The sequence below is a fragment of the Anabrus simplex genome, chromosome 2 (assembly GCF_040414725.1).
Source record: "Anabrus simplex isolate iqAnaSimp1 chromosome 2, ASM4041472v1, whole genome shotgun sequence".
NCBI lineage: Eukaryota > Metazoa > Arthropoda > Insecta > Orthoptera > Tettigoniidae > Anabrus > Anabrus simplex.
The window spans coordinates 803,059,126-803,085,223 of NC_090266.1; the positions used below are offsets into that span (position 1 = coordinate 803,059,126).

Here is a 26,098-nt window from a genome sequence, read left to right on the forward strand (position 1 = left end):
TCAGGAGTACGGACACTTTTAGCAACCATTTCACTGAAGTACAGATGTTGCTGAAAGGAGAAATTTCTTCAATTTTATCTGCCGTTGGGACTGAGGTCCTCTTCCACCATCTAAACTTTTGACCATCCTCTCCTTTCTGGTGAATTTGTGTCATTTCCTACACAAATGCTTTATCTGATGTCCAGAGAAAGGACTCTTCTGCCTATACTTGTTAGTCCCCCCTTTGGGTGTCAGGTTTGGTAATGGCCGTTTTACTCTCAGCCAGACAGCTGCAGATAGTACCATCTACTGTCATATATGGTAGCAGGATGATCCTGACTTGACCTGATGCAGTGTTCTCCCTAGGACCATTAACAGACCACCCAGCTAACATAAGCCAGATACGTTCTAGTTACATAATATTACTATACTGTATATTTGAGTCACTGGGTGCTCCAAACTAAAATGTAAATACTGTAAAACTGTTTATTTAAATAATACATATTGTCAGCATAACTGCATCAATTACATCAGAGTTTAAATGTTTAGCTTGAATACAATGTAGTATCGTGCTTGAGCGGTGTCTGGATTAGCGTGGAATCGCACGAGAGCTCTTGTCGATTCCTCATGACATCATAAACCCATATGGCAGTACACAGTAACCGAGTGGTAAGTCCCGGTGTTACATGATTTTGAATGAGCAGTAGAACACTAAAAGTTCATAATACTCGTTATGTATGGTTTATGATAATAACACTAAAATCAATTTTGCAATTAATGTTTACCTGTCTGATAATAATTGTTAAAGGCCTCTGTGGATCAATGGTAGAGCGTTGGCCTCCGGATCCCAAAATAGCGGGTTCGAACCCAGCAGAGGTAGTAGCATTTTTGAAAGGTCGAAGAAAGCTCATTCGATACTTCATGTCATATGATGTCAGCATGGAGAATCTCTGGTGACATGTTTGGTGTTTACCCAACAAAATTCACTAAAACTGAGCCTTAGACGCGCAAGAGCAATTCTGTTTACTCTGCCATCTAGTAGGCCTAGATGAAAACGGAACGTCGAAATTTACAAGCAAGCGGCCAGATGCCACCAAATTTAAATGCTTGCACATGGTATCTGAGGCCATGCGATTATTATTATTATTATTATTATTATTATTATTATTATTATTATTATTATTTTTTTTTTTTTTTTTTTTTTACATAGTATTCCCCGCCTGGCTACTCATTCTTGCCACCTGGCTGAAGAAAATTTCTGAGGAGAATACTGTGATGGATATCTTTTTGTTCATTGTCCTGATTTGAGTTGTGTCTTCGACTGTTATCAAGGTGGTTCTGCTGTGTCGGTGCGACGTAAAGCCCCTAGCAAAAAAAAAAAAAAAAAGGTGGTTCTGGGTTTGATTTTGACCCTATCTGATTTCTTCTTGAATGGGTTATCAGACGCTCAGTCTCATGAGATGGCTGAGGAGCTGTCTAATCCTAAATATAGCTTCATCTTGGAAATTGACTTTAATCACTCAATTTTGCTTCAGCTCTTTGCAGGTTTGCCGAGACTAACAAGGGCTAGAATACGAAGATTTTTACAACATCTCTCTCATATTATTTGTATTGCTGTATTTCCTAATTTAGCAGCTTTTGCTGCCTGGATGCAAAAAAAAACCCAAAAGAAATCCAGTCATTTGTCTACTATATTCAGTGTTTTGATGTCTTATTTATTGGTTTCTGGCATCATCATATGATGTAACATGTACTGTAAATGGTTAAGACAATTACAGTAAATTTTACTGCAGGCTGGAGGCAGCCTAGTTGAGGCAGTAAGGGTGTGCTTAGTTGACAAGGCAGAATATGGATTAGATCCCCATCAATAAGATAAGTTAAGAAGTCTACAAATTAGACAACCACTTCCCAATAGGCATAAAGCCCTAGGGTTTACTCTCAGCCTGAAACAGATACAGTATGTATACCACATTTATCCCTGGGGCAAAGGAAGCTGGGAATAGAGTTAACAACTATACACCAATTAGTTTTGAGATTACTGCTGGTGGAAGTTCTTATCTTCCACATTTGTCAGGGGCCTTCATGGCCTGCAACAAGATTGCTTTGCTTTATTTTGAAATTCTCAAAGTGGAAGGTAAAATTATCAGACCAAAAATAAAATAAAATCATAATTGATTGTTGCAGATCTGAATTGTACCTTGTTTAATTTTATCTGGTTTGTAACATATTTGTACAAAATAATAAGAGTTGCAAACTACTATTAGAACATGTTGAGTACTAAAGGTAGTTTGCAACTCTTATTATTACTATTATAATGCATTTATCAGCTGCTATTTTCATTACCTCCAAGTGTGTCAGAACGTCCAGCAAAACTTGACTGAACTATTGATAACCTTGGTTCTGCCAATTTCAGTGGAGATCCTGAGTTCACTATCTTGACATGACCTGGAACACCAAGTAGCGAGAAGAAATTTTTAACATTCAAATATCCACATTTATTAACATAAATATCTCAGACAAGTAATATAGTTTACAATTGAGAAGGAACATGAGGTGAGAGAACATGAAGAAAGTAAACAAGATACTTGGAACACTTATCCAGTATGGACATGATAGTAACGGAAAAAAAAAGAAACCTATCATATATTAAAACAATTAAGCACGCTGTTGCTCACAAGGGAACTATTCATACGGTCATACCGAAACAGACAATGAAATTTTGCAAAGAGGATGAGGAGACCATAAAATAGCATTGTACAAAAATTTAGCTGCCATTTTGAACTGGAATGTGTCGAAATCTTGATACAAAATCCATGTGACAATGCAGCTACTGGACAACCCTTGCACCTTGCTGGCTCGCTCAGTGACAGCGGAGTTGAGTTGCGGTTGTGCTGGAGAGAGAGAGGATGAACTGACAGGCTACCATGCGCCAAGGTAACTTTATTGTTACGGAACAAATTTTTTTTTTGCTATTGACTTTACGTCGCACCGACACAGATAGGACTTATGGCGACGATGGGATAGGAAAGGCCTAGGAGTTGGAAGGAAGCAGCTGTGGCCTTAATTAAGGTATAGCCCCAGCATTTGCCTGGTGTGAAAATGGGAAACCATGGAAAACCATCTTCAGGGCTGCCGACAGTGGGATTCGAACCCACTATCTCCCGGGAACGAATGTGAAACATAAATGAGGTGCATTAATTGCATGACAAAAGCACAAATACTTTTGGCACCATGGACAATGAGTATGCACTTTAAGGCTACGTTGTCCTTCACAGTTTTCCTTACTTGTTCGAAGCCAATATTTTGCAGTCACTTCAAAATCGGGAGGTCTATCCATTGTTTAATTGGTTGTGAACCACGAATATTTAATCATGTCTTTGAACTGTGGGGAAGAAAATTGAAAATGAATGAAGGATTGCATTTTCAGTATGCTGTTTCTCTGATAAACATCAAACTGAAAGTTTTCACAAGCCAGCACAAAGTCTGTTAAATGGTGATACAAAGCCTTCCATTGCCAGAATAAAAACTTATCCAAGGGCTGTATTTTCCCTGCAGTGCTAGGTGGAATCTGGATAATTTCTATACTGTTGTCTGGAGGAATGTCTTCAAGACAGCTATTATCAGTATAAGTAGTCCAGGAATCTAACAGTAGCAAACACTTCTCTTCTGCGAATGGGAAGGAAGATTCTTTAAACCAATATTATAATTATATTTTTCCCACTTTTCTTGATTTTGTGGCTGTTACAATTATATTTCTGGCATGAAATATTTCTTTGGAAACTCTCGGACCAAAAGCTCCAGTTGCCTCCTGTAGTACAAAGAATGATATCGGGAAAAGAGTACCGATCATACTAATTGTAGGCATAACTCTGTACAAACGGGTGAGAGCACTTACTGAAAAAATAATGTTATGGTTTTTACATTTTTACAGTTTTTGGATACACAGAGGTGCCGGAATTTAGTCCCGCAGGAGTTCTTTAACATGCCAATAAATCTACCGACATGAGGCAGATGTATTTGAGCACCTTCAAATACCACTGGACTGAGCTAGGATTGAACCTGCCAAGTTGAGTTCAGAAAGCCATTGCCTCAACCGTCCGAGACACTCAGCCTGGTCTAACTGTTTGAGCAACTGTTTCTGTATTTGAGCACTTTCAAATACCACTGGACTGAGCTAGGATTGAACCTGCCAAGTTGAGTTCAGAAAGCCATTGCCTCAACTGTCTGAGACACTCAGCCTGGCCTAACTGTTTGAGCAACTGTTTCTGTATGTTTCTCACCAACAAATGATAAGAGTTCCTTTTGCTTTCATTATGTGCAAGAAACCACTCTGATCCCTATTGTATATTGAAGAAGGGGTGTAGTCTAAAAATCGTTCTGTAACTGCTTCCACAAATTTCTTTGCGACCTTATATTTTTTGTATTCTTCTTGCAGACAGGCCTATGTGCTGGATACAAATTGCATGATTTTTCTCATTTTTATTCTGTAATATTTCTTGAAACGACTCAAACAATTAGTAAATGCGCTGAAATTAGTTTGCCCCATTGTAATTTCCAAGGTCCACAGGCGCAGGTCTTCATCAAATACATTCCACTTCAGCCTACTTGCTTTTGCAAAGCAAGAAAATAATTTTGTATGCATCAATTCCCTGTGTTCAACGGGACTTACTGATGTAGATTCTAATTTGTTCTTCCACCTGTATAGTTGTTGTAGTGATGTTGCATTATGACAACTTTTGTGAACAGTGGTTAATGAAAGTCACTTCTTATCCCCTTATTTAACCATAAATTTACAGCTTTCCTCTTGTATGCAACATCTACACTTTGTTTCACTTTCTTCTGTGGACTGGAAGCATAGCTTGAACTAGTAGATTTGTTAGTTGCCGTGGTGTCTCTTCACTGTATTGACGGAAATCAGACTCGGGGCTCGAACTCATGTCTGTACCTGGCAATGGCGTGCTGCCCTCTCTTTCAAATAATGCAGATGAGGTGTCACTGTTTCCATTATTACTTTCACTGTCACTATTTCTCTCCAGACACAACTCTGAGACGATGCTGGCACCAATGGGATGATTTTCAATTAGTTCGATCACATGTCGACCCATCTCTCTTTCTTCCAAAGTTATTTGACAGGAAGAGGAGAAACCTTTTTCACAGAAATAATGCATACTCCAGGACACTGATGATGATGATGATGATGTTGATGCTTGTTGTTTAAAGGAGCCTAACAACTAGGTCATTGGCCCCTAGTGGTATGAGGTAGAACAAAATGACATAATAAACATATTAAAATTTTAGAATGAATGATGATGAAATACGATTATGAATTTAAAATAACCAGTGAATATAATTCACAATGCCTTATTTTCTGATAAAATTGATAAAATGATAGAAAATAGAGATTACAGTAGAATATATATTAATCAAATAAGAAGCTAAAATAACACATTAAAATACACAAAGTAAAAAAGAGTCATTAGAATAAAATGACTCCAGAACATTAGCCAAATTCATGACTGCTTTCTCAAAGGAACATGTGTTAACTGCCTGGCCAGGCAAAATGCTCGCTTCACCTGGTCACTTAGGGCTGTCCACATTGAGCTATATGTTAACACATTCAATCTTATTACAATAATATCTAAACTTATGTCTTAATGGTCCATCTTTTCAATACTTAAATTACATTCTTAATCTAGGAACTAGTTTTGGCCTTGTCTGGCCATCAGGAGCTCTAATACTAAACTGTACAAACAAATCTAATGACTAAAACAAATGTATAAAAATATACAAATAATGTTAAAAGGTACACTACCGAGCGGTGAGACATACTTTCCAGCATTCTCACGAGATAGCCAGGGGGCTCACGTCAGCCAGAAAAGCTAGGATATATAAGACCAAGGTGAGGAACCATTCTGGTAGTGTGACTGCGTCCTGGGAGACTGATTAACCTCAGATCGAGTAGGGGTATTTCAGTCACCCTGACAAAGAATACTGCAATGTATTCGAAACATCGGCAAACTGTACGTAATGTACAGAAAACAACAACGTGGTTCAACCTGGAAGGAGAACTAAATAATTCTACACACCGTGAAAGCTTCACTTCTAAGATACGAAACATTTACGGAGAAGATATTCTCAAAGCTACTAGTCAGTTCGACAACCTTCGAAAGAAAATGAGTAACTACCTGGCTCGACTCACCTTTCTGAAATGCTGCAGAGACAACAACATTATACTAGCATGTGTGAGACTGAAATATCACACCAAGAACGGACGGACAGACTGTATTCTTCACAAAACCAGCATTAAACTTCTCAGGGAACGGATCAGTAACACCGGACAGACTCTGGACCCCCTCAACAATAAATTATTTCACTTCCACTTGGAACTTGCCAACACCTTGTCTCTCAGTGACTGGACCACGTTACACAGCATTAGCAACACACAATCCCAGCGTACTGGAACTAAATACTGCCAAACAAAACAAGAAATTCGACTGCCTCCTACTAAAACAGAAACCAAAACCATCTGATTCACTACAGAAGAATGCAATAGTTAATCTCACAGATAACCCACTCAGTGAACCTACTACTTCGGCCTTGAAAAAAGGACTCAACTCTGCAGTAGCTCCTAATAAGATACCGGTGGAAGAAATAATTAGCAAAGTTGAAACTGCAATCTGATACTTCCCTACCGAATCTGCAGAAGAGATTAGACAGGATATATCATGTCTACTGAGAACCACAAAGCCGCCGCCATCCAATTAGGCCAAAGAAGAAATTCATGCCCTCAAAACACTACATCAAGATACAGAAACAATAATCACACCCGCAGATAAAGGCAACACTATGGCGATTATGACACGCACCGACTACACACTGAAAATAGAAAAATTACTCACCGATTCTACATACAGGGAAATAAAAAACCCTATCAACCGCATTAAGAACAAACAAACTCCACAGACTAGTAAAAAAATTCCAGTATTCTAGCCGAAATACAGAAGAAACTGATTTCCTCGGACCCGATAACTCCTAAATTGTACGGCCTCCCAAAAATCCATAAAGAAGGCATACGTCTGCGACCTATCATGAGCGCTATAGGATCTCTGACACACGATATCGCCCGTTACCTAGCCGGACAACTTCAGCTACATACAGGACACACTGAAACCTACATGAAGGACTCCCGACATTTCATCCAGCTCCTTAACGATCAATCAATCGAAAGTACGGACTTATTAGTAAGTTCTGACGTCACATCACTTTTCACCAACGTGCCGCTAACAGAAGTACTTCCACTATTAGACCAGAAACTTCCAGAAGACCTGTCAACACTAGCTAAAGAATGCCTTAACGCCACTTATTTCTAATTTAACAGGGAGTTCTATGAACAGACAAAAGGGGCCGCGATGGAGTCGCTGCTCTCTTCAATAATAGCAAACATGTATACGGAACACTTCGAACAGAAAGTCTTAGCTACATCTACCCTGAAACCGAAATGTTTTCTCCATTATGTGGATGACACGTTTGTGATCTGGCCTCATGGGAGCAATAATCTGCAGCTATTTCTTGACCATCTCAACTCTATTCACGTAAATATTCAGTTCACCATGGAAATCAAAGTAAACAGAAAACTACCATTACTGGATGTCCTAATAAAATGCAACATCAATAGGACTCTGAGTCATGCCGTATGAGAGAGAGAGAGAGAGCGAGAGAGCGAGAGAGAGAGAGAGAGAGAGAGAGAGAGAGAGTGTGTGTGTGTCTCTGTGTCTGTGTGTGTCACATCAAACCTATTTTGATCTGCTGGTTCAGCTCACTTTCTAAGATGGTATGGTTCTTGTTCTGCACTGCACACGTATGTGATAGATGCATGGCTTTGCAGCTACTGACCAAAAGTTTTTGTTTTGTTCAAACACATACACAGATTTTTTTTTTTTCATGCAAGTCTCTCACATCTGATGGAATACATTTAAGGTATTCTATGGTAAATAAACAAATTTAATTTTATCTCTTAGGTCTGTTTCCTTACTTCCTTTTTTGCTAGTGGTTTAATGTCACACCACCTCAAATAGGTACAGTCCTGATTCCTTCATGAGAAAAAAAAAAGTTTCTTTTCTTTATTTTCAATTACGTACAAAACATACAATGCAGGATAGAAATGATGGAAAAGTAATAATTCTGAGCGTAATCAATACCAAAGGTTATTCCGTGTCTGCATACATTTCTTCTAATGATCAAAAGTTAAGTTTTCCGACTCCTTCGCTGAATGATCAGCATTGAGGTCTTTGGTTCAGAGGGCCCTGGATTTGATTCCCAGCCTGGTCGGTGATTTGAATCATGTCTGATTAATTCTTCTGGCTCCAGGACTGGGTGTCGGCGTTAGCAATAAAATGTGCTATAGGCGATACGAACAAGTATAAGGAAATGCCACAAAATGAGGTTAAGGAAAAACAAACCTATCAGATAGAAGGGGGACAACTAGCGACATCTGTTGGCTCAAAGCATGAAACTACAAGGAGTAGCAGCCTGAGCCTGAAACCTAGCACCCAATCAGGACAACTAGTGACATCTGTAGGCTCAATGCATGAAACTACAAGGAGAAGCAGCATGAACCTGACACCTAGCATCCAATCAGGACAACTAGCGACATCTTTTGATTCAACGCATGAAACTGCAAGGAGTAGCAGCCTGAGCATGACACCTAGCACCCAGTCAGGACAACTAGTGGCATCTGTTGGATCAACGCATGAATCTACAAGGAGTAGCAGCATGATCCTGACACTTAGCACCCAATCAGGACAACTAGTGACATCTTTTGATTCAACGCATGAAACTAAAAGGAGCCTGACACCTAGCACCAATCAGGACAACTAGTGACATCTGTTGGTTCAACGCATGAAACTACAAGGGGTAGCAGCATGATCCTGACACCTAGCGGGAAAAGCCAGTACGGAGCAGAGAGTCGATCAGAGGAACAGTTAGAGAAACCTACCGACCCAACTCAAGACACTGCAAGTGGCAGCAACCCGAATCTGACACCTAATGGGAAAAATCAGTATGAAGAAGACAGATGACCGAAGAGACAACTAACAACATCTGTTGGACCAACACGGGAAACTGCAAGTAGTAGCAACCTAAATCTGACACCTAGCGGGGAGAACCAATACAGAGAGCACGGCAGGAAGACAATTGCCCAATAAGGAGGACAGATAGTGACATCTACAGACTCACCACAAGCAAAAATAATACAAACCCGACATCTAACGGGGAAATACAATACGGAGAAGATAGCCACGAGAAATCAAGCAACAACCCGCTTGAAGCAGATCTCAATAGTCTGAACACACCTGCCACCACAGATACAGCACAGAATAGAGGGAGCAGTGGCAGCAAGTCAACGGCAGACAGAGAGCAAACCAGAGACGACAATAGTGACAGGCTGGAGATGCAAGTGGGCCAAGTAAGCAAGGGTGACAAAGTATTTAAAGACGAGGAGTTGGAGGAAAAAATTATGGAAAAAATCAACCGGCAAATACAAACCATGATGGAGGATATCACAAACAGAATTAAAACATTAATAAAAGAGGAAATAAGAAATGAGACCGGAAGATCAATGATATCACAACAAATGGATGCAAACACACTGGAAGCAATAAACCCTATCACGGAGGAGGAGAGAGTATATGAAATAAGGGAAGAAGAATGCAAGACAAGGCAAAAATACCCAAGAGGAATGACTGAATCCAAGGAGAAAACAGCGAGTGAGATGGTTACCGGAACCGAAGGAAATGCTAAACCCAGTACGGATGAAAACGTAAAGAAGAAGGACGACAGTGGACGAGAGTGATGAGAGGAAGAATGGGACCCAGGAGCGGACGAGTATCAGAAGGGGAAGGAGAAAAGGAAACAAGAGAAAGAATAAGGGGCGCAAGACAAGGGGAAAGCAAGTTGAAGGCAGTACAGGGAGACGCGTGGCTATATCTGGGAAATCTGACCCCGGAAACCACGGAAGAAGACATAGAAGAATACCTAAGAAGAATACCTAAGGGAAAATGGGGTGTCTGGAACAATAAATTGTTGAATGGTTAGTGACACCAATACCAGGAGAGCGTTCAAAATAGGCATCCCAATGTAAGAATGTGACAAGGTATATCAGGGGACATTTTGGCCAAAGGACGTCATATGCCGACCCTTTCAAGATCCCTGGAGGTACAGGAATAGATCATAAGATGGAACCGAATCAAGTGAAAGTTCTCAACTGGAACGTAGAAGGGCTAGAAGGCGTATTAAGACAGATGCCGAGAGACATTTTCAGAGAGTTCGACATCTGTATACTGACAGAGACATTTATTACCGCGGAATCAAAGTGTGAAGTGAAAGGATTCTATAACATTCACGCATTTGCCAGGAAAGGCGATAGACGAAGGCCGTCAGGTGGAATAACAGGCCTAATCAACTCGAAATTTACCCCCTTTGAAACAATTCTCAAGGAGGAGAATCAATTGGTGATTAAAACAAAAATAGGAACATTAGTAGGCATATACTACAGACCAGAGTACAGCGCAATAGACATAGTAGACGGTATACAGAGAGCATTAGACACTATACAGGCGAATGAAAGAGTGATTATTGCAGGCGACCTGAACTGCCCAATAAATAAAGCAAATAAAGCGGAAATAGTACTGGACTATCTGCTAGGGGAAGGGCTCACATTAGTGAACGACAAAAAGGCACTCGCATACATATGCCACAACGGAGGAAGCGCCATAGACCTCACACTCATTAGAGGTTTTGATGCATTGGAACATAACGTCCTAATAAGAAATGAGGCAGCATTAATCAGGAAACATATACCAGTAAGAACGACACTCAAGGCAAACACACACATGAATAAACACACAAAAACACAAAGGATACAAAGAAGGTTGGACCCACATATGCTCCAGGAGAACACTAGTAAGATACCACGCATACTACAAGATATCAGCGAGGGAAATCTGGACGAGGCCATAGCAGGAATAATGGAATTCATCGAAGAAGGAAATGCAGCAAGGGAGGACACCAGGAAAGCGCAAAAATGGTTCGACAAGGAGTGTTACATTGAAAGGCGAATTACACTAAAAAAATTGCACATAGCTAGGAGAATGAAAGACAAAAGAGACCTGGAATGCTACCAGACAGCGAGGAAGAAATTCAAGGTGCTACTATAGCTGAAAAAGCGGGAATTTAGGGCAAAGGAAGACATAAAGCTTGTAAAGGATGCTGAGAAGAATCCTTATAAGGCACTCAGACCACGGCAGCCGCGATTTCCAGCAGACATACCCATGGAGACCTGGGAGAATCATAGTAGAGGTGTGTTAGCCTTTAAGAAAACCAGACCGAAGTTAGAGGAGAGGAAAGGGATAGAAAGAACTACAATCTTCACAAGTGAGGAAGTGAGAAAGGCCATCTCAACAAGCAAGGTAAACAAGGCACCAGGAATAGACTGACTTTGCGCAGAACATCTAAAAGCTACATTACCCTTCCTAGAACCAGTGTGGACAATGCTAATGAACAAGTGCATGGAATCCAGTAACATACCTAATGCATGGCGGAAGCCAGTCATAAAGATGCTATATAAAGGACAAGGGGACATGAGCAAACCAGAATCTTACAGAGGTATAGCCCTGGAGTTTGTGGCATTTAAAATACTCACCAAACTATTAGCACAGAAAATAAGTAACCTGATGGAACCATTGTTACCTGATGAACAATTTGGATTCCAGAAAGCGAGATCCACCCTTATAGTGGCGAGCTGTCTGCTAAAGGACATACAAGAAAAAACACAAGCCCACGGGAAGAAGTATGTAATCTTCATTGATTACACCAAAGCCTCTGACACTGTCAATAGAAGGAAATCAATCGAGAAAATGGAAAGCCTCGTCGGACGATCGGATATGACGAATTTAATAGCTAACATACTAGCGGCAAACCAAGTGCAAATCAGTGATGGGGTATCCCAAACAGACTGGATAGATCAGACCATCGGAGTGCTAAAAGGGGACCCCTTGAGCCCTTTATTGTTCAATGCGCTGATCCAGGATCTACCTACAAAAATCAAAGAGGCAGCACAAAATGTAAGCATATACATATAAGCGGACGATATGGCATTAGTCGCTGATAACATAAAAGATTTGCAAAACGGAATGGAGCTTGTCACACAATGGGCGGATGACAACGAGCTAAGGATGAATCTAAAGAAGACAGAATTAATGGTATTCAGGAGAGGAGGACGCTTATCGAAAGGGGACTACATTGTATGTGGGGGACATACATTAACACCGAAAAAACAGTTCACATATCTAGGGATTAAACTACAAGTCTCCAGGATGACCTTCTCAGTACACATAAAGAAGAGATTAGCTGCTGCACTTAGAAGCATAAGTGAAATCAAACATCTGCAAAGAATGTCACTGGAGATGGCCATGAAACTTTTCCAAGTCAAAGTGCTACCAACGCTCACATACAGATTAGAAGTAATATGGCAGTACCTATCATGTAAACAGCTACGAGAACTGGAAAGCATGAAACTGAGATACCTTAAGAGGGTCCTAGGGGTATCTAAATTCACCCAATCCCGGTACGTATATGTTTTAGCACGGGAAACCTTCTTGACAGAGGATTTAAGACTACAAAAGCCTCTACAGCGAACTTCGGCATACGAGGAACTGTTACAAGAACTACGAGAGAAAAGGGACTCGATCGAGGAAAGCTTTTACAGTACAGACACACTGATAAATAAGGATTGGATGAAAGAGGAAAATGAGTTGAGACATTTGATGACACACTTTGCAATACACGGCTTTCATCACTGTATCTGTGCCAAGGAATCCTACCACCAGGCCAGCCAGGAGTGTGTATGTGTACTGTGGAATGAACAGTGTGATACATATCACGTAATGAACTGCAAGAAGAGAACAGTCTCTCTGAATCAATTTTGCTCTGAACAAAGTTCTCCTTGAATGAATTGTAATTTACTTGATGTAATATGCAAATTTTGCACATTGTGCGCAGTAAAATTTATTATGATTATAATTTAGTCCTTGCTAACACTTGGTTCAAACACCACAAACGGCGGCTGTATACATGGGCGAGACCTGTAGACACTGGAAAGTATCAAATAGACTTCATTATGATTAGGCAGAGATTCAGAAACCAGGTGTTGGATTGCAAGACTTTCCCAGGAGCAGAAGTGGACTCTGACCACAAGCTGTTGGTTATGAAATGCCATCTGAAGTTGAAAAAACTGAAGAAAGGAATGCAAGGAGATGGAATCTAGACAAGTCATAAGAAAAGAGCATGAGGGATTGTTTCAAAGAACATGTTGCACAAGGAACCAAATGAAAAGGCTGAAGGAAATACAACATAGGAAGAATGGACATTCGTGCAGAATGAGATCAGTAAGTTGCTGAAGAAAAGTTAGGAAGAAAGGAAAGTTCAACTAATAATCAATGGATAACTCAGGAGATACCAGACCTGACTGATGAACAACGAAGGTACAGAAATGCAGAAAATGAGGAGGGAAGAAAAGAATACAGGTGAATGAAGAATGAACTAGACAGAAAGTGCAGGACAGCTAAGGAAGAATGGCTGAAAGAGAAGTGCAAAGATGTTGAAGGTTGTATGGTCGTAGGAAAGGTAGATGTTGCGTACAGGAAAATCAAGGAAACCTTTGGAGAAAGGAAAACTATATAATGTACAACGGGTGATTGTTTGGTCCGCCCTATCAATATATTATAAATATCTAATTTTATACAATATTAACACACGTACGTTTCAGGAGCCCCAACTCCATTCAGCGATTTCTACATCAATATGAACATTTCTTATATCCCAAGATCTAACATTATTCTGTTTTACATAAAACATCATCATATATAACATTATCTTTAACCCATACACATACTGTCCATTTCTTGATAATGTCTGTTGTAATGGAATGCATTAAAACATAACAGAAAACTTTAAAACACTTGTAAAAAGTTTAACTGGGTTTTCTTATATTGTAAAACACTTTAAAATACATATTAAAACTTCATAATAGATTTTCTGCTATGAGCAACCACATGGAGGACTTAATCATTCTTATACTTCAATCGAACAAGATATGGATACTTTAAATATAATACAGAAATGCAGATTGCTCAATATTTGGGAAGACATTCATATTCATTTAGATCAGAGATTGAATGCAGCTTTAAATCTTAACAAAATTTCAGAAGCAGCCAGTACTGTATATTGTATGATGAAATTATTAACTTTGATAACAACAATAATTATTTGCCAATAATACATAACTTATCAGTCACACATCTGCTTCCAGTACCTCATACTCCTTTGTTTGTATTCACCCTCTCCTCCTGTTCTTCCTTCCTCTGATGACACTACTGGCACTCATGCAAGAGCATATGTTGCCAAATTAGTGTCAGCCTAGCTGGCAAGTTGTGTGCTACAATAACAGAACTAATGGAGAGCAAGTTAATAATTTTCATTTTTCACTTACATCCTTGTCCTCCTCCTTTTTCCTTGTTTTCTTAACACTTATTTTGTTTTTTCTTTCTTTTAGATATTTCACACCTTTTTATGGTGCTCTGTCACAGTTCTAATTTAAAATTTCAATATTTTCAGTTGGTTGGCAATGTAACAACATGTTATCCAATTATTTATGGAACTGCTCCACCCTCTGTACCCTGGCTGAATTCCACATTTTGTGTTATATTGAAGTTACAAATCAGAGGACGTTAAAGTTGGAGCCAAAATATAACGCTGTTGGATTCAGGGAACTTTACACTTTATGTGTGCCTATTTTTATTTTACTGGTTTAATATTTGCATCCTTGAATATAGACTAAAATGAACAATAGTTTTCGTGAAAACAAAAAAACTGAAACATGCTTATGAAAGAAGCAACTAAAATTATGCTAAAAAGTAACAATACTTACAAAACAACACTGTGTTGTACACAAAATACTAATTCACTTTTCATAATGCATCACAGTGTGATAGATTTTGAAGCATGGTGTGTTTCGAAGTTCAACATTACAGTTGCTGCACAGGAAGGAAGCGTCCTTTCTTCCAGTCTTGCCTGTGCGGAACTTTTCTTTGTTACTGCAGATGATACACCTTCTTTGAGCCTTCTGGTTGATTCGAGCAATCTGTGAACTGGAAGTGCTGGGCTTGACTGCATCACCAGCAGACAACACCAATCTTAAGCAAACCTCTTCCACAAACTGAGCAGTGCTAAGCCTCTTTGCTTTGATAGTGCTGTGAATAATGCAATCATTTGTGATTGCCATCACAATGATGTGGAAGGCCAGTTTTTTCACCACTTGATAGACTTGTGTTCAAATGCACCATATGAAAAACGTTGGTTGATGAGATAAACACAAGGGTTGTGCTTATTGTAGTCTATGACTGAAATTGGTTTCGATTTCTCTTGCTCCTGCCTTGTCTCTATATTCTGCATACTGGCTGTGTGTCTGCCTCTCACCATCCAAACATCCCTCCTGTCCTTTCCCCACAGGGCAAGGACTTGTCTTTATAATCTGCATGCTGGCCGTGTGTCTGCTGCTCACCATCCAAATATCCCTCTAGTCCTTTCCCCACAGGGCAAGGACATTGTTCTTACAGCGAAATATTTGGTCACCCTTCTCCAGTTTTTGCCTTCATTAATGCCTTTGGTAATCCTTTTCAGGATTTCATTACTCTGACCACTATTCCTGTCTTAATTTCTGCCAAATCTTCTACAAGGGGAACACTAGTATAAAATCAGTCGAGATATACGGTATGTCCTTTGTTGGTTAAATCACCCAACAATCACTTCACAACAGCAGCAGCAGCACAGTTATCAAGCTCTTCATCTTTCTGGGGTACATTTCAAAGTTCCAGATGCAATCTGTGCCCGACTCGGCCAAAATATACACTTTATACTGTATTTCTTGAGTTTCTGAGGCATGAACACCTTGTAAAATATCCTACCTCTGAATGGACACATTCCCTCATCATAAGTTACAGCTTCTGCTATATAATGTGTCTCTTGAAATGCAATGATAAGTTTACTTGTGAGCGGCTGAAGTTTATAAAGAGCATCATAGCCAAATTCACCTGCCTTCTTGTGCTTGGTATTGTTGCCAGATGAAACATTGATAGAATATTCAGAAACCTGTCCCTGCATACCACATTCGGGCAAGAGTTGCAGCTTAGAACCGGACTAGAGTGCTCCAGTGGTTCTCAATTGACATTCGCTGGTTAACACACATATGCAATAAAATCACTAGAAACTTTTCTTGTCTCTGCAATTGTAAGTGTTTTCCACTGCATAATTCTTGAATGTGGGCTTAGCATATTTTGAGACCAACGTTTACAGTCTCTACTGTGCATATAAATTGGTCTGTTCCTTCATTGTATTTATAATGCCCATATCAATGAAGTGTGTGAAGAAATCAATTGCCTCACAGGAATCACCCAAGCCTATGTTCTGTTCCACACCACGAGGACCGGTATAAACCATGATGTCTACAATCTGGTCCACTTCTGTCCAGACAGAATAATTAACAGAACCTGTTGTCTGCGCTCTCTTACGTGGATGAGTAGATGCACCGGCAGATGCAGAAGGCCAGGTGACATATTTTGTAGTATCAGATTTGGAGTCTGAAATGTCAAAAATATAATGCATTGAAAGATTCTGCTCATGGAATGTTTTCACTGTGCTGTAAAAGATTTCTTTTCTCACAAAACAGTAGTTTTTTTACAAGTTATTTTATTTTGTACTAACATAGATAGGTCTTATGGCAACAATAGGATAGGAAAGGGCTAGGAATGGGAAGAAAGCACCTGTGGCATTAATTAAGGTACAGCCCCAGCATTTGCCTGGTGTGAAAATGGGGAACCACAGAAAACCATCTTCAGGGCTACTGACAGTGGGGTCCGAACGCACTATCTCCCGTAGGCAAGCTCACAGCTGCGTGTCCCTGACCACACAGCTAACTCGCTTGTTCAAAACAACAGACCTACATGAACTTTCTTCATTAGTTGAAATAGTAAAATCACTATCGCTCTTTTTAAATACATTGCCAGTCACACTCACTACTCAGCTAAAACTTGTTCTACTAACTGCTCTAAACATCCTTGGTCACTGTTAAGAGCCATTAGTGGGCAAAGCACACGTCAAGTATGACCACACACCACGAATGACGCTTCACTCAACTTGAGAGCTCTACCATACCACCTTATGGGAAGGTGTAGTCAAGGAAAATATGGGTGGAGCCATCTAGTTGAACCCTGCTCTATCCTGCCTCCATAGAGCAATGTGGTGTCACCTAACGGGGCATTATACTACTTACTGCATCATATACTCGCTAAAGCAGTTCTAGAGCCATTATAATTCCTTCAACTTGTACATAAAGCGTGTGAATTCAAGGAACGTAATATTACCGACAAGCAGTTTTAATCCGCTGTCTTACAACGTAATATTGTGGCACCCACGTGGTTAGCATTAACATAAGTTTTGGACAACATTATTAAATGAAGTAAATCAACAAAGAGAACTTTAAAACATATCTCCCCCACAAGATTTTATGGATTTTAAGGACTACATTTTCAATTTTATTAATTATTCCACAAGATTTGTGACTCATTCTTCCTCTTGATGTATAAAATGCAACTTTTTAACTTAAATTGTTTCTATTATATAGGAACGTGAGATTCACTGTGTAATATTCAGATATTTTACATGCAGCTGAAGATGGCCAAAATAAGCCGAAACCTGTTCTGATCACTAATTATGTAATAATTTTGCAATTTTAAATTGTAAATATAATATAATTGTATTGACAAGGCAGACAACTTCTGTTTTATTATACTGTACATTGTCAATACGCAACCACAATGAAATTTATTACATACCGATATGTTTTGTAACAATTGGTGTAATAGCTCCAGGAACCTTTTCACATGGACCTGTAGCAGCAATCGGAGTTCCAGGTCCATTCTGTGGAGTAGAACAAAGCAGGCATTATAACATAAAGCAATTATGTTCCCAGTTTTCATTTTCAGGTGTTTTAATTAACAAAATATAAATTACAACCTATTTAATAGGGTTTCTGATCATTGTCAGGGAATAAACCCCTGTCCTTTTCTGTAAAGTACATGCCACAGTATGGAGAGAGAGAGAGAGAGAGAGAGAGAGAGAGAGAGAGAGAGAGATGCACGCACGCACGCCCGCCCGCCTGAATACACAAAAATACATTACACTTTTCTAAATCACATGCATTCGATCTTCCAGTCATACAAGTTAGTCAGCTGCATTCAGCAGGTAGTCTTAGCAAGCAGTCTTAAATTTAAGTAATGAGTAGGGCCCGGATTTATATGCACTAAAAAACCTGAAAATATGCATGCAAATATGCACTAAAAAGTTACAATATATGCACAGAAAATAAGGAAATATGCTCTTAAAAACATGCAATTTTATTCACTTACCTATTTACAGGTATAATTTATTGCAAAAAGAATCATCACAATAGGTAACTAGTAGTCTTTCAATGTTTTCTGGAGACAAACTATGTCTGTTGTCCGTCAAAATGAGTTTGTAGGCTGAAAATGATCGTTCTACATCAACTGACGTAATTGGACAGTACTTATACATGGGCACCAACGTTTCGGAGCATACATCTGGCAAGGATACCCTAGTTCCACTCAAGTATTGACTAATTAACTTAATCTCGTTCAGTCCTGGGTTCGAATTCAACACCTTTTCTAACTTGCATTTAATCTTCTCTCCAATTTCGCCTGGAGCGTAATTCAACGAAGATGCAGCTTTTTCAACGAGACCAAGTGATTCATGGAGGGGAGTACCAGAAGATTCTAAACTCTCAATGGCTTTTGGAAGTTTAGAAAAATGTGCATGAATGAAATTCACATCTTGATAAACAGTAGCGGTTTCAAACACACGTTTTGCATCACGGACACACGCAATATGTTCATCTTCAAGTTTTGTAACCACTTCTTTCACTTCATTAAAATGTTCCTGATAAAATGATACTGCAGATAACCATGTCCCACACCTAGTCAGGACAGGTTCAGGTGGCAAAGGAACTTCAGGTAGACAATCTTTGTAGAACTGGACACGAGCTGGTGCTTTCAGAAACAGTTTCTTCCCACATCCAATTAAATTGTTAACAGCTGGAAACTGTGCGCGTGTCGTGACAGACAGGATTGAGCTATTAGGTGAGCTCTTAGGAAAAGTCAGATTGGTTGGAAGGTTGGTTGGATCGTTCCCGAGCGGTTGGAACGTATAGGTTGGGAAGTTTCAACTAAGGTGCAGATCAGGAGGAAGACGAAGTGGATTCCCACGAAGTTAATATATTCTGATACTGAAGGTTGACTACAATATGTACACTATGTACAATATAAAATAAAGACTTATGTTGGCAAGTCTTGAGCGAGAAGTCTGTCTACTATTCGTCCGTTGAAGTATATAATACTTATTATTATTATTACTGATTGCGTAATCGTCCTACCGACCGGCAGGGATTCTGCTGACAACTGGTCCGCGAAGTGAATAGTAGAAGCCCTGAATAATGGCTTCCTTGCCTTTATATAGCCTCCGGGGCCAACGCCCAATGTTCTAGAAGTTTGTCGTAACCTGCGTACGTGACTGCCTCACTTTCCGTGATTCTGGCCAATCAGAGCCCGTATCCAAGAGACCTTTCTAGTATATTCCTACTGCGTCTATGCTGCTGAACCATGCCCTGTCAACATGAGTCACTTCCTGTATGACAAACTTCTCTGCTACTCAAGATTTCCTAACATGCAGGAAACATGATTTCCACTCTTAACTGGCTATGCAGTTCCATGAATATAATTATTTTACATCTTTTAATTATTATCAGGTACGCCCATTGGGTATGCTTATACCTGACTCCTAGCCTCTTATGATAGGCTAATTCCTAATACATCAGGTGCAGCTATTCCTCCTACGTTCCCTGGGTTCGATCCTCGGAGGGAATAGCAGTCCTGGGTTCAAGTCCCTGGGAGGACACGACACCTCCCTCCCCTAGGGAGAAATGAATGCAAACATCTCTTGCATTCATTTCGCTACTCTCAAACTGTAATCTTTACAGCTTATGATACTTATGAATTACAACCTTTTGGAGCTTACTCTCCTACTAGTGGGACTACGCTGTGCCAATGTCTCTTCCGGTAACACCCTTGACTCCGGTGTTTCTATTAACTCTAACTCTGATTGCAAATCAGGCTTACTGGGGGCCCTTCCAGTAGCCCTGTGTTGCTAAAATTGGACGGTAATGTCTTCGTCCGATACCCTTGCCTTACTGTTGGCAGTAATCACATTTTGATAGATACAGAGATTGGGGCAGCGTTCCTTGTAGTCCTCAATGCACTTGGGTTTATACTTACAACTTTTACAACAGCCACAACAACAACACAATATTACTATCATTATGGTTAAAACACTCCAAGTTACAATTTGATATACACTTACATGTCTTAATGCTATATTGTGCTTGAGTTCAGTCTCTTGCTGTTGCACTAAACGTTCGACCTCGCTTACTTTTTGGCTAGTCCACTTCAGGTCGTTTACATGATTCAACAAGTTACCTACGGTCACTTTGTTTAATTCAGGAATTTCACTGAGTTTTATATTACTATAACTTGATTCACAACAATCATATTCCAGTGCAATTTCTGGTATAATGTCCTTTTTCATGGTGGAGTTTATACTCCCAGAACTTTGTATCTTACTATCTACAGAATATATAGTACACAAATCCATGAAACTTATTATACCTAGGCCATGTAATTTTACATCACTAGTAGACTCTTTACAAATGCATGTCACTTGGGTTTCATTAGGGGATATGTAAATGTATTTATTATCATTCACAGGGATCCAAGTGAGCTCGAAAATTGGCAATACCCTCTTTTCACAGTCTTCGGGAAGGTGATTCACACCTGTTAACAAACTGATTATACAAGGTCTCTTGGTAATTACATTTCTTAGAGGAAAATTATATTTACACAACCTTTGATTGTCTTCTATTAATTTGCACTCTTGCACTTGTTCCTTACCTAGTTGTGCGTAAGTTTGCTTTTCTTTGTCCAAGATTACATACTCTTTTTCTTCCTGCAGGTATACAAAATGGTTGGGGTTGTTCTTTATATTTGTAGGGAAGGGAACACATTTATACAGGGAATATTTAATTCCGTTTGTCAATGGAAGCTTTAAAATATATACCAAAGAGTCTTTTGTTAGGTACACGCTCACTGTTGAAATTTGATATGTGAGATACCCATAACTTTCTCTTATCTCTATTGGCAGGTCATAACCTTTGGGAAATTCCCCTTGTACCTTCTTGTAAGCTTTTAAGATATCATCTGGACTAAGAATGCGTACTTGTACTAGTCCTAACCGAGCATTTATGATACTATCTAAAATTATTTGATAGTGTTCATGCAGCTGAAGTAACACACCTTGCAATTCAATCAGGTGTTTATTTAACATTATCTGTAATTCTGAATGTCGGAAGGCCTCTGAAATTTGCAAAGTTTCATTTTGTACGTATGTCCTTAGCTGCTCAAAATTTTCGCTCAATTTCAATTCGTTAGCTGTAACATCATATAGCGTGCTGTTAACCGACTGAAGAGTAGATCTCACTACTACTAATTGTTCTTTGGTTGACTTTATAAGGGATAATTGTTCCTGTTCTAGCTCATTAATTTTACCTTGGTAAAACCTTGCGTCATCGTCATCAAGGGTTCCAAATAATGTTTTAGCTATGGTTCCTACTACGTTAATTAACCCCCTTTTACTTCGTTTATTGTCTAACGTCCTTCCCTTAGAAATTTTCTTTATTATATCCCTTAATCCCTGTATGCGTGCTAACTGGAGCTCTACTAGCCTTATGTCGTGCTGACATGATAAGTGCATTTCTCTTTCAATATCAATACAAAGAGTCTGGGTCCTTTGTAAATTCTTACGGGCTAAATTGTACATCTCGGACAACTTATTTAACTGAACGTACGTAACTAGTGTCCATTCGGTGTTGTACAGCCTTACTTCTCCCTTATCTTCAAAGTACACTCCGGGCGTGTTGTCGTAGGGAGTTATTTGTAGATCTAACGGCTCGCAGGCGGCTACCAGCGTTATCAGCACCAACAAGGTCGCTGTCCTGGACATTGTGCCTGCAAATGAATACGGTCCTTCTTATCTTCTGACAGAGTAACTTCGCGCTGTCTTACGTCTAATCTCGTTTTACATTAAGTTAGATAATCACAACACTTAAGTGTTAACACAACAAGTTATCACTATTCATTTCCGAATGACATTCGAGTAACTCTACGGAGATTATTGTTTATACTGACCACACGCTGGCTCGCGGAGCCAGGGTCTCGGGTTCGGTTCCATCCTACGAGTATGGTTTTCAACTCATTTTTCATCTCACGGCAATCTTTGGTATCATGAGTCCTAAATTCGCAAGAACCTTTTCCAATATGCTATTGGATGCAGATTATGGTTCTTCTTACCTAGCTTATCCATAAGCACTCAGGTAACTACCCGCCTTACGGGGTCTTCTCAAGGGGTGACTCCCGGCCAAAGGGTAGCTCACCTTCTGCCTTCAACATCCTCTGATAGGAGACATAGCGTTGCCGGCCCAGGGTAACGGCTATGTAATTTGAAGGTCAGAATTTTACCTTGAGGATAACGTCTTATGGGACATACATTCCCCAGTTATGCGCTGTGCGCAGAGTGGCACAGAGTAACCGTGCATGGAGCTTGATCTAAGGGTGTAAGATTTTGCACCGAGGAATGATTGGATGCTTCCAATGTTTTATGCAGAGTGGCATATTGATGCCTTGGTATGGATACATTATAATTCATGCCCCTAGTATGATTTTCCTTTCTAACAACAACAAGACCTGGTTGTGGTTCACAACCTTTCTCTCTTTAGGTGGGTTTCTGCGCTTGCAGATATCACACCTCCTTGAGTAGCCACCGGCTCAGTGGTGACATACCCCAGGTGGAATCCGTCCCAAGGGATTCACACCTCCCATAGGGCGCCCACACTTGTGCTAAAGACTACATGCAAGGCCGCTCCCTATGAGGATCCATTTGTCGCCTCCTACGACAAGCTGGATCGGCTGTGGTGCTATTCTGGTATACAGGACTGTTTATTAATCCCCGGCACCACACGGGGTTTTTCCGTGTGCCTTACTACAGGACTCATTCTATTCCTTCCTTCGTGAGAGAAACACTGTGTATGTGACCGTATTGTTTGACTCTTAACACCGATTTGTGACTCTGTGATTGTACCTATTCGCAATTTCCTACCTTTCATATTCGTGAAATTCGTGCAACCTTTTCTCTATCATGCCCGTTCAATAAAATACTATGTTGCGTATTAGCAATGCTCCTATTAACTCTGAACTAAGTTGTAAGCCTTCTGCTTTCACTACATGAGTGAGCCTTGTGCTCAGCTCAAGACCTCGTGGGTCAAGTTTGGCGAGGGTTGACATCTAGACTCACAGCCTCGCCACTGTGGTCTTTCTGACGGGTACTGAGGATCGTGCACTGTTTGACGTTCCGTACCAATAATCCTTGGTTCTGGAATTTCTAGGTTAAATTTCTAACATCGGTATCCCTCATTTGGCACGTGACTTGACAGGGTATTTCAAACTAACCTTATCAGCAGTCATCGAAAGTTCACAATGCCGTTGAGGTAAAGGGAGTGTGTTTACCACGGCCGAAATCAGAACCAAATACAACTATTTATGCCCGTTTCTAATCAATATACAGCTTCAATCTATTTTTATGAAGAGTGGTCCGTTTTCCTCGCTTATTCAGCTCCAGTGTGCAGTTCACACCATTTACCCTTATGACCTTATAGGGGCCTTGATATGATGGCGATAATTTTGATTTGCTACGCCCTCGTCTTAGAGCATCATTACGGAGCAATACTAGGTCTCCTTCCTTAAAGGAAACTTCGTTCTGTGATTCATCGTACCTACACTTCTCTTGCTCTTTACTCTTAATTAGAGTTTTCGTGGCTATTTCGTGACTCTCCTGGAGTCGTTGTGTTAATTCTTCTACCACATTCTGATATTCATTGTAAGTTGGCTCAGGTTTTCTCTGTAGTACGCCTGGAATATTGGCCTTTCTTCCGAATATCAATTCAAATGGTGTATAACCAGTGCTAGTATGTTTGGTAGTATTATACACAAACATAGCCATTGGGAGATACTTATCCCAGTCATTCTGAGAGCTACATAATGTCTCAGAAATTCACCTAGCACTCTATGTGACCTTTCTAGACTTCCGTTTGATTGTGGACGGAAAGCGGCTGTGTGTACCTTCTTAATTCGTAAGGTTCGACACAGTTTCTTAAACATGTCCGCCATGAAATTCGCACCTTGATCTGTTAAGATCGTTCCTGGTATTCCAAAGATACTGATTACACTATTTATCAGTGTTCTGGCTACTGTTTCTGTGGTCTGATCTGGCATTGCACTCAAGACCAGGTACTTCGATAACTGGTCCTGACAGGTGAGTATATATCGATTTCCGGCCTCTGTTAGGTCTAGAGGGCCTACGATATCTAATGAGACCTTATCAAACACTGTCGCTGGAGTGTCTGTTATTACCATTGGGGCTCTCACTTCTGGCCCGGTAATCTTATTCTTTTGGCAAGAAGGACATGAACGAATATAGTTTTCTATGTCCTTGTGCATCCCATCCCACTGGATGTGGTCTTTCACCCTAGCATACGTCCTGGTAATGCCTTGGTGACCTCCGACCAGCGAAGCATGCGCTTCTTCAATTATGTCCCGTTTTTCCTGCTCTGTTAGCTAAGACTTTGATTTGCTTGTAGCAGGCGTTCCTACCTTATTCTCAGGCTCTGTCACCTCTACCGAAGCGTCCTCGGATTCAGAGCTGAGTCTGCCTGTCTGCTCACTTTCCCCGTTCCACCTCATGCTGGGAGTCGACGTCCTTTCATTACTTCGTTCCCCATTGCCTGCCATGTCTGGCTCTTGGCCTTCAGAGCTAACTATTCTCACTTCCTGTTCAGAGGTAGCAAGAATTCTACTCAGAGCATCTGCGTTGCAATTACGCTTGCCCTCTTTGTACACGATATCGAAATCGTATTCGGCTAACTTAACCCTAAATTTCAGTAGCCTAGAAGATGGGTCTCGTACACTGAAAACCCACTTTAATGGTTTATGGTCGGTCACAACTGTGAAATGACGTCCAAACAAATAAGGACGAAAATATTTCACACCGAATACAATGGCCAATGCTTCCCTTTCTGTGGTGCTGTAGTTCCTTTCTGCCTTATTTAATGTCCTGCTAGCATACGCCACCGGTAAATCCTTGCCTAGCGGACCCTGAGACAGTATAGCACCTAGCGCTTCCCCACTTGCGTCTGTGGTTAAAATGAATGGCTTTTAAAAGTTAGGGTACTGTAAAACTGGTTTTACAATGAGTTTCTGCTTCAGTACCTGGAACGCATGTTCCTGCTGTTCTGTCCACATATACGGTACGTCCTTCTTTAGGAGATCGTACAGTGGTTTCGCTATCTTACTATAATTAGGTATGAACCTACGGTAATAACCTGACAACCCTAAAAATCCCTTCAACTGTTTCGTAGTAGTAGGTTGTGGAAAATCCCTCACTGCTTGGGTTTTCCTCTCATCGGGTTGGACTCCGTCCTTCGTAATGACGTGACCTAAGAAGGTGACTTCAGTTCGTAAGAACTCGCACTTGTCCGGTCCTAATTTTAAGTTGGCTTCTCTTAGCCGTTCCAATACGTCTCGTAGCTTCTGGTTATGGTCATCTATCGAGCTACCATACACGATGACGTCATCTAAATAACAGAGGCATTTTATGCCTTCTAGGCCTGTTAATACGGTTTTCATTAACCGCGTGAACGTCGCGGGACTGTCCCTGAGCCCCATGGGCATTCTTAAGTACTTGTAATGCCTCCCTAGTGCAGAGAATACGGTCTTTTCTCTGTCTTCTGGCTTCAACATGACCTGATGATAGCCATGCGCCAAATCCATGGTGG

The 26,098-nt window shown here is 40.3% G+C and overlaps 1 protein-coding gene across 1 annotated transcript in view; it reads right to left on the reverse strand.

The window, feature by feature from the left end:
• The window catches only part of LOC136863112 (uncharacterized), a 414,667-nt gene that overhangs the window by 36,125 nt on the left and 352,444 nt on the right, over nucleotides 1–26,098 (reverse strand). The window contains exons 11-12 of the mRNA XM_068225861.1: nucleotides 17,925–18,009; nucleotides 2,323–2,424 (exon numbers count right to left, since the gene is read on the reverse strand). Coding sequence (XP_068081962.1) covers nucleotides 2,323–2,424; nucleotides 17,925–18,009 — 187 coding nt within the window. The remainder of the gene's footprint in view (nucleotides 1–2,322; nucleotides 2,425–17,924; nucleotides 18,010–26,098) is intronic.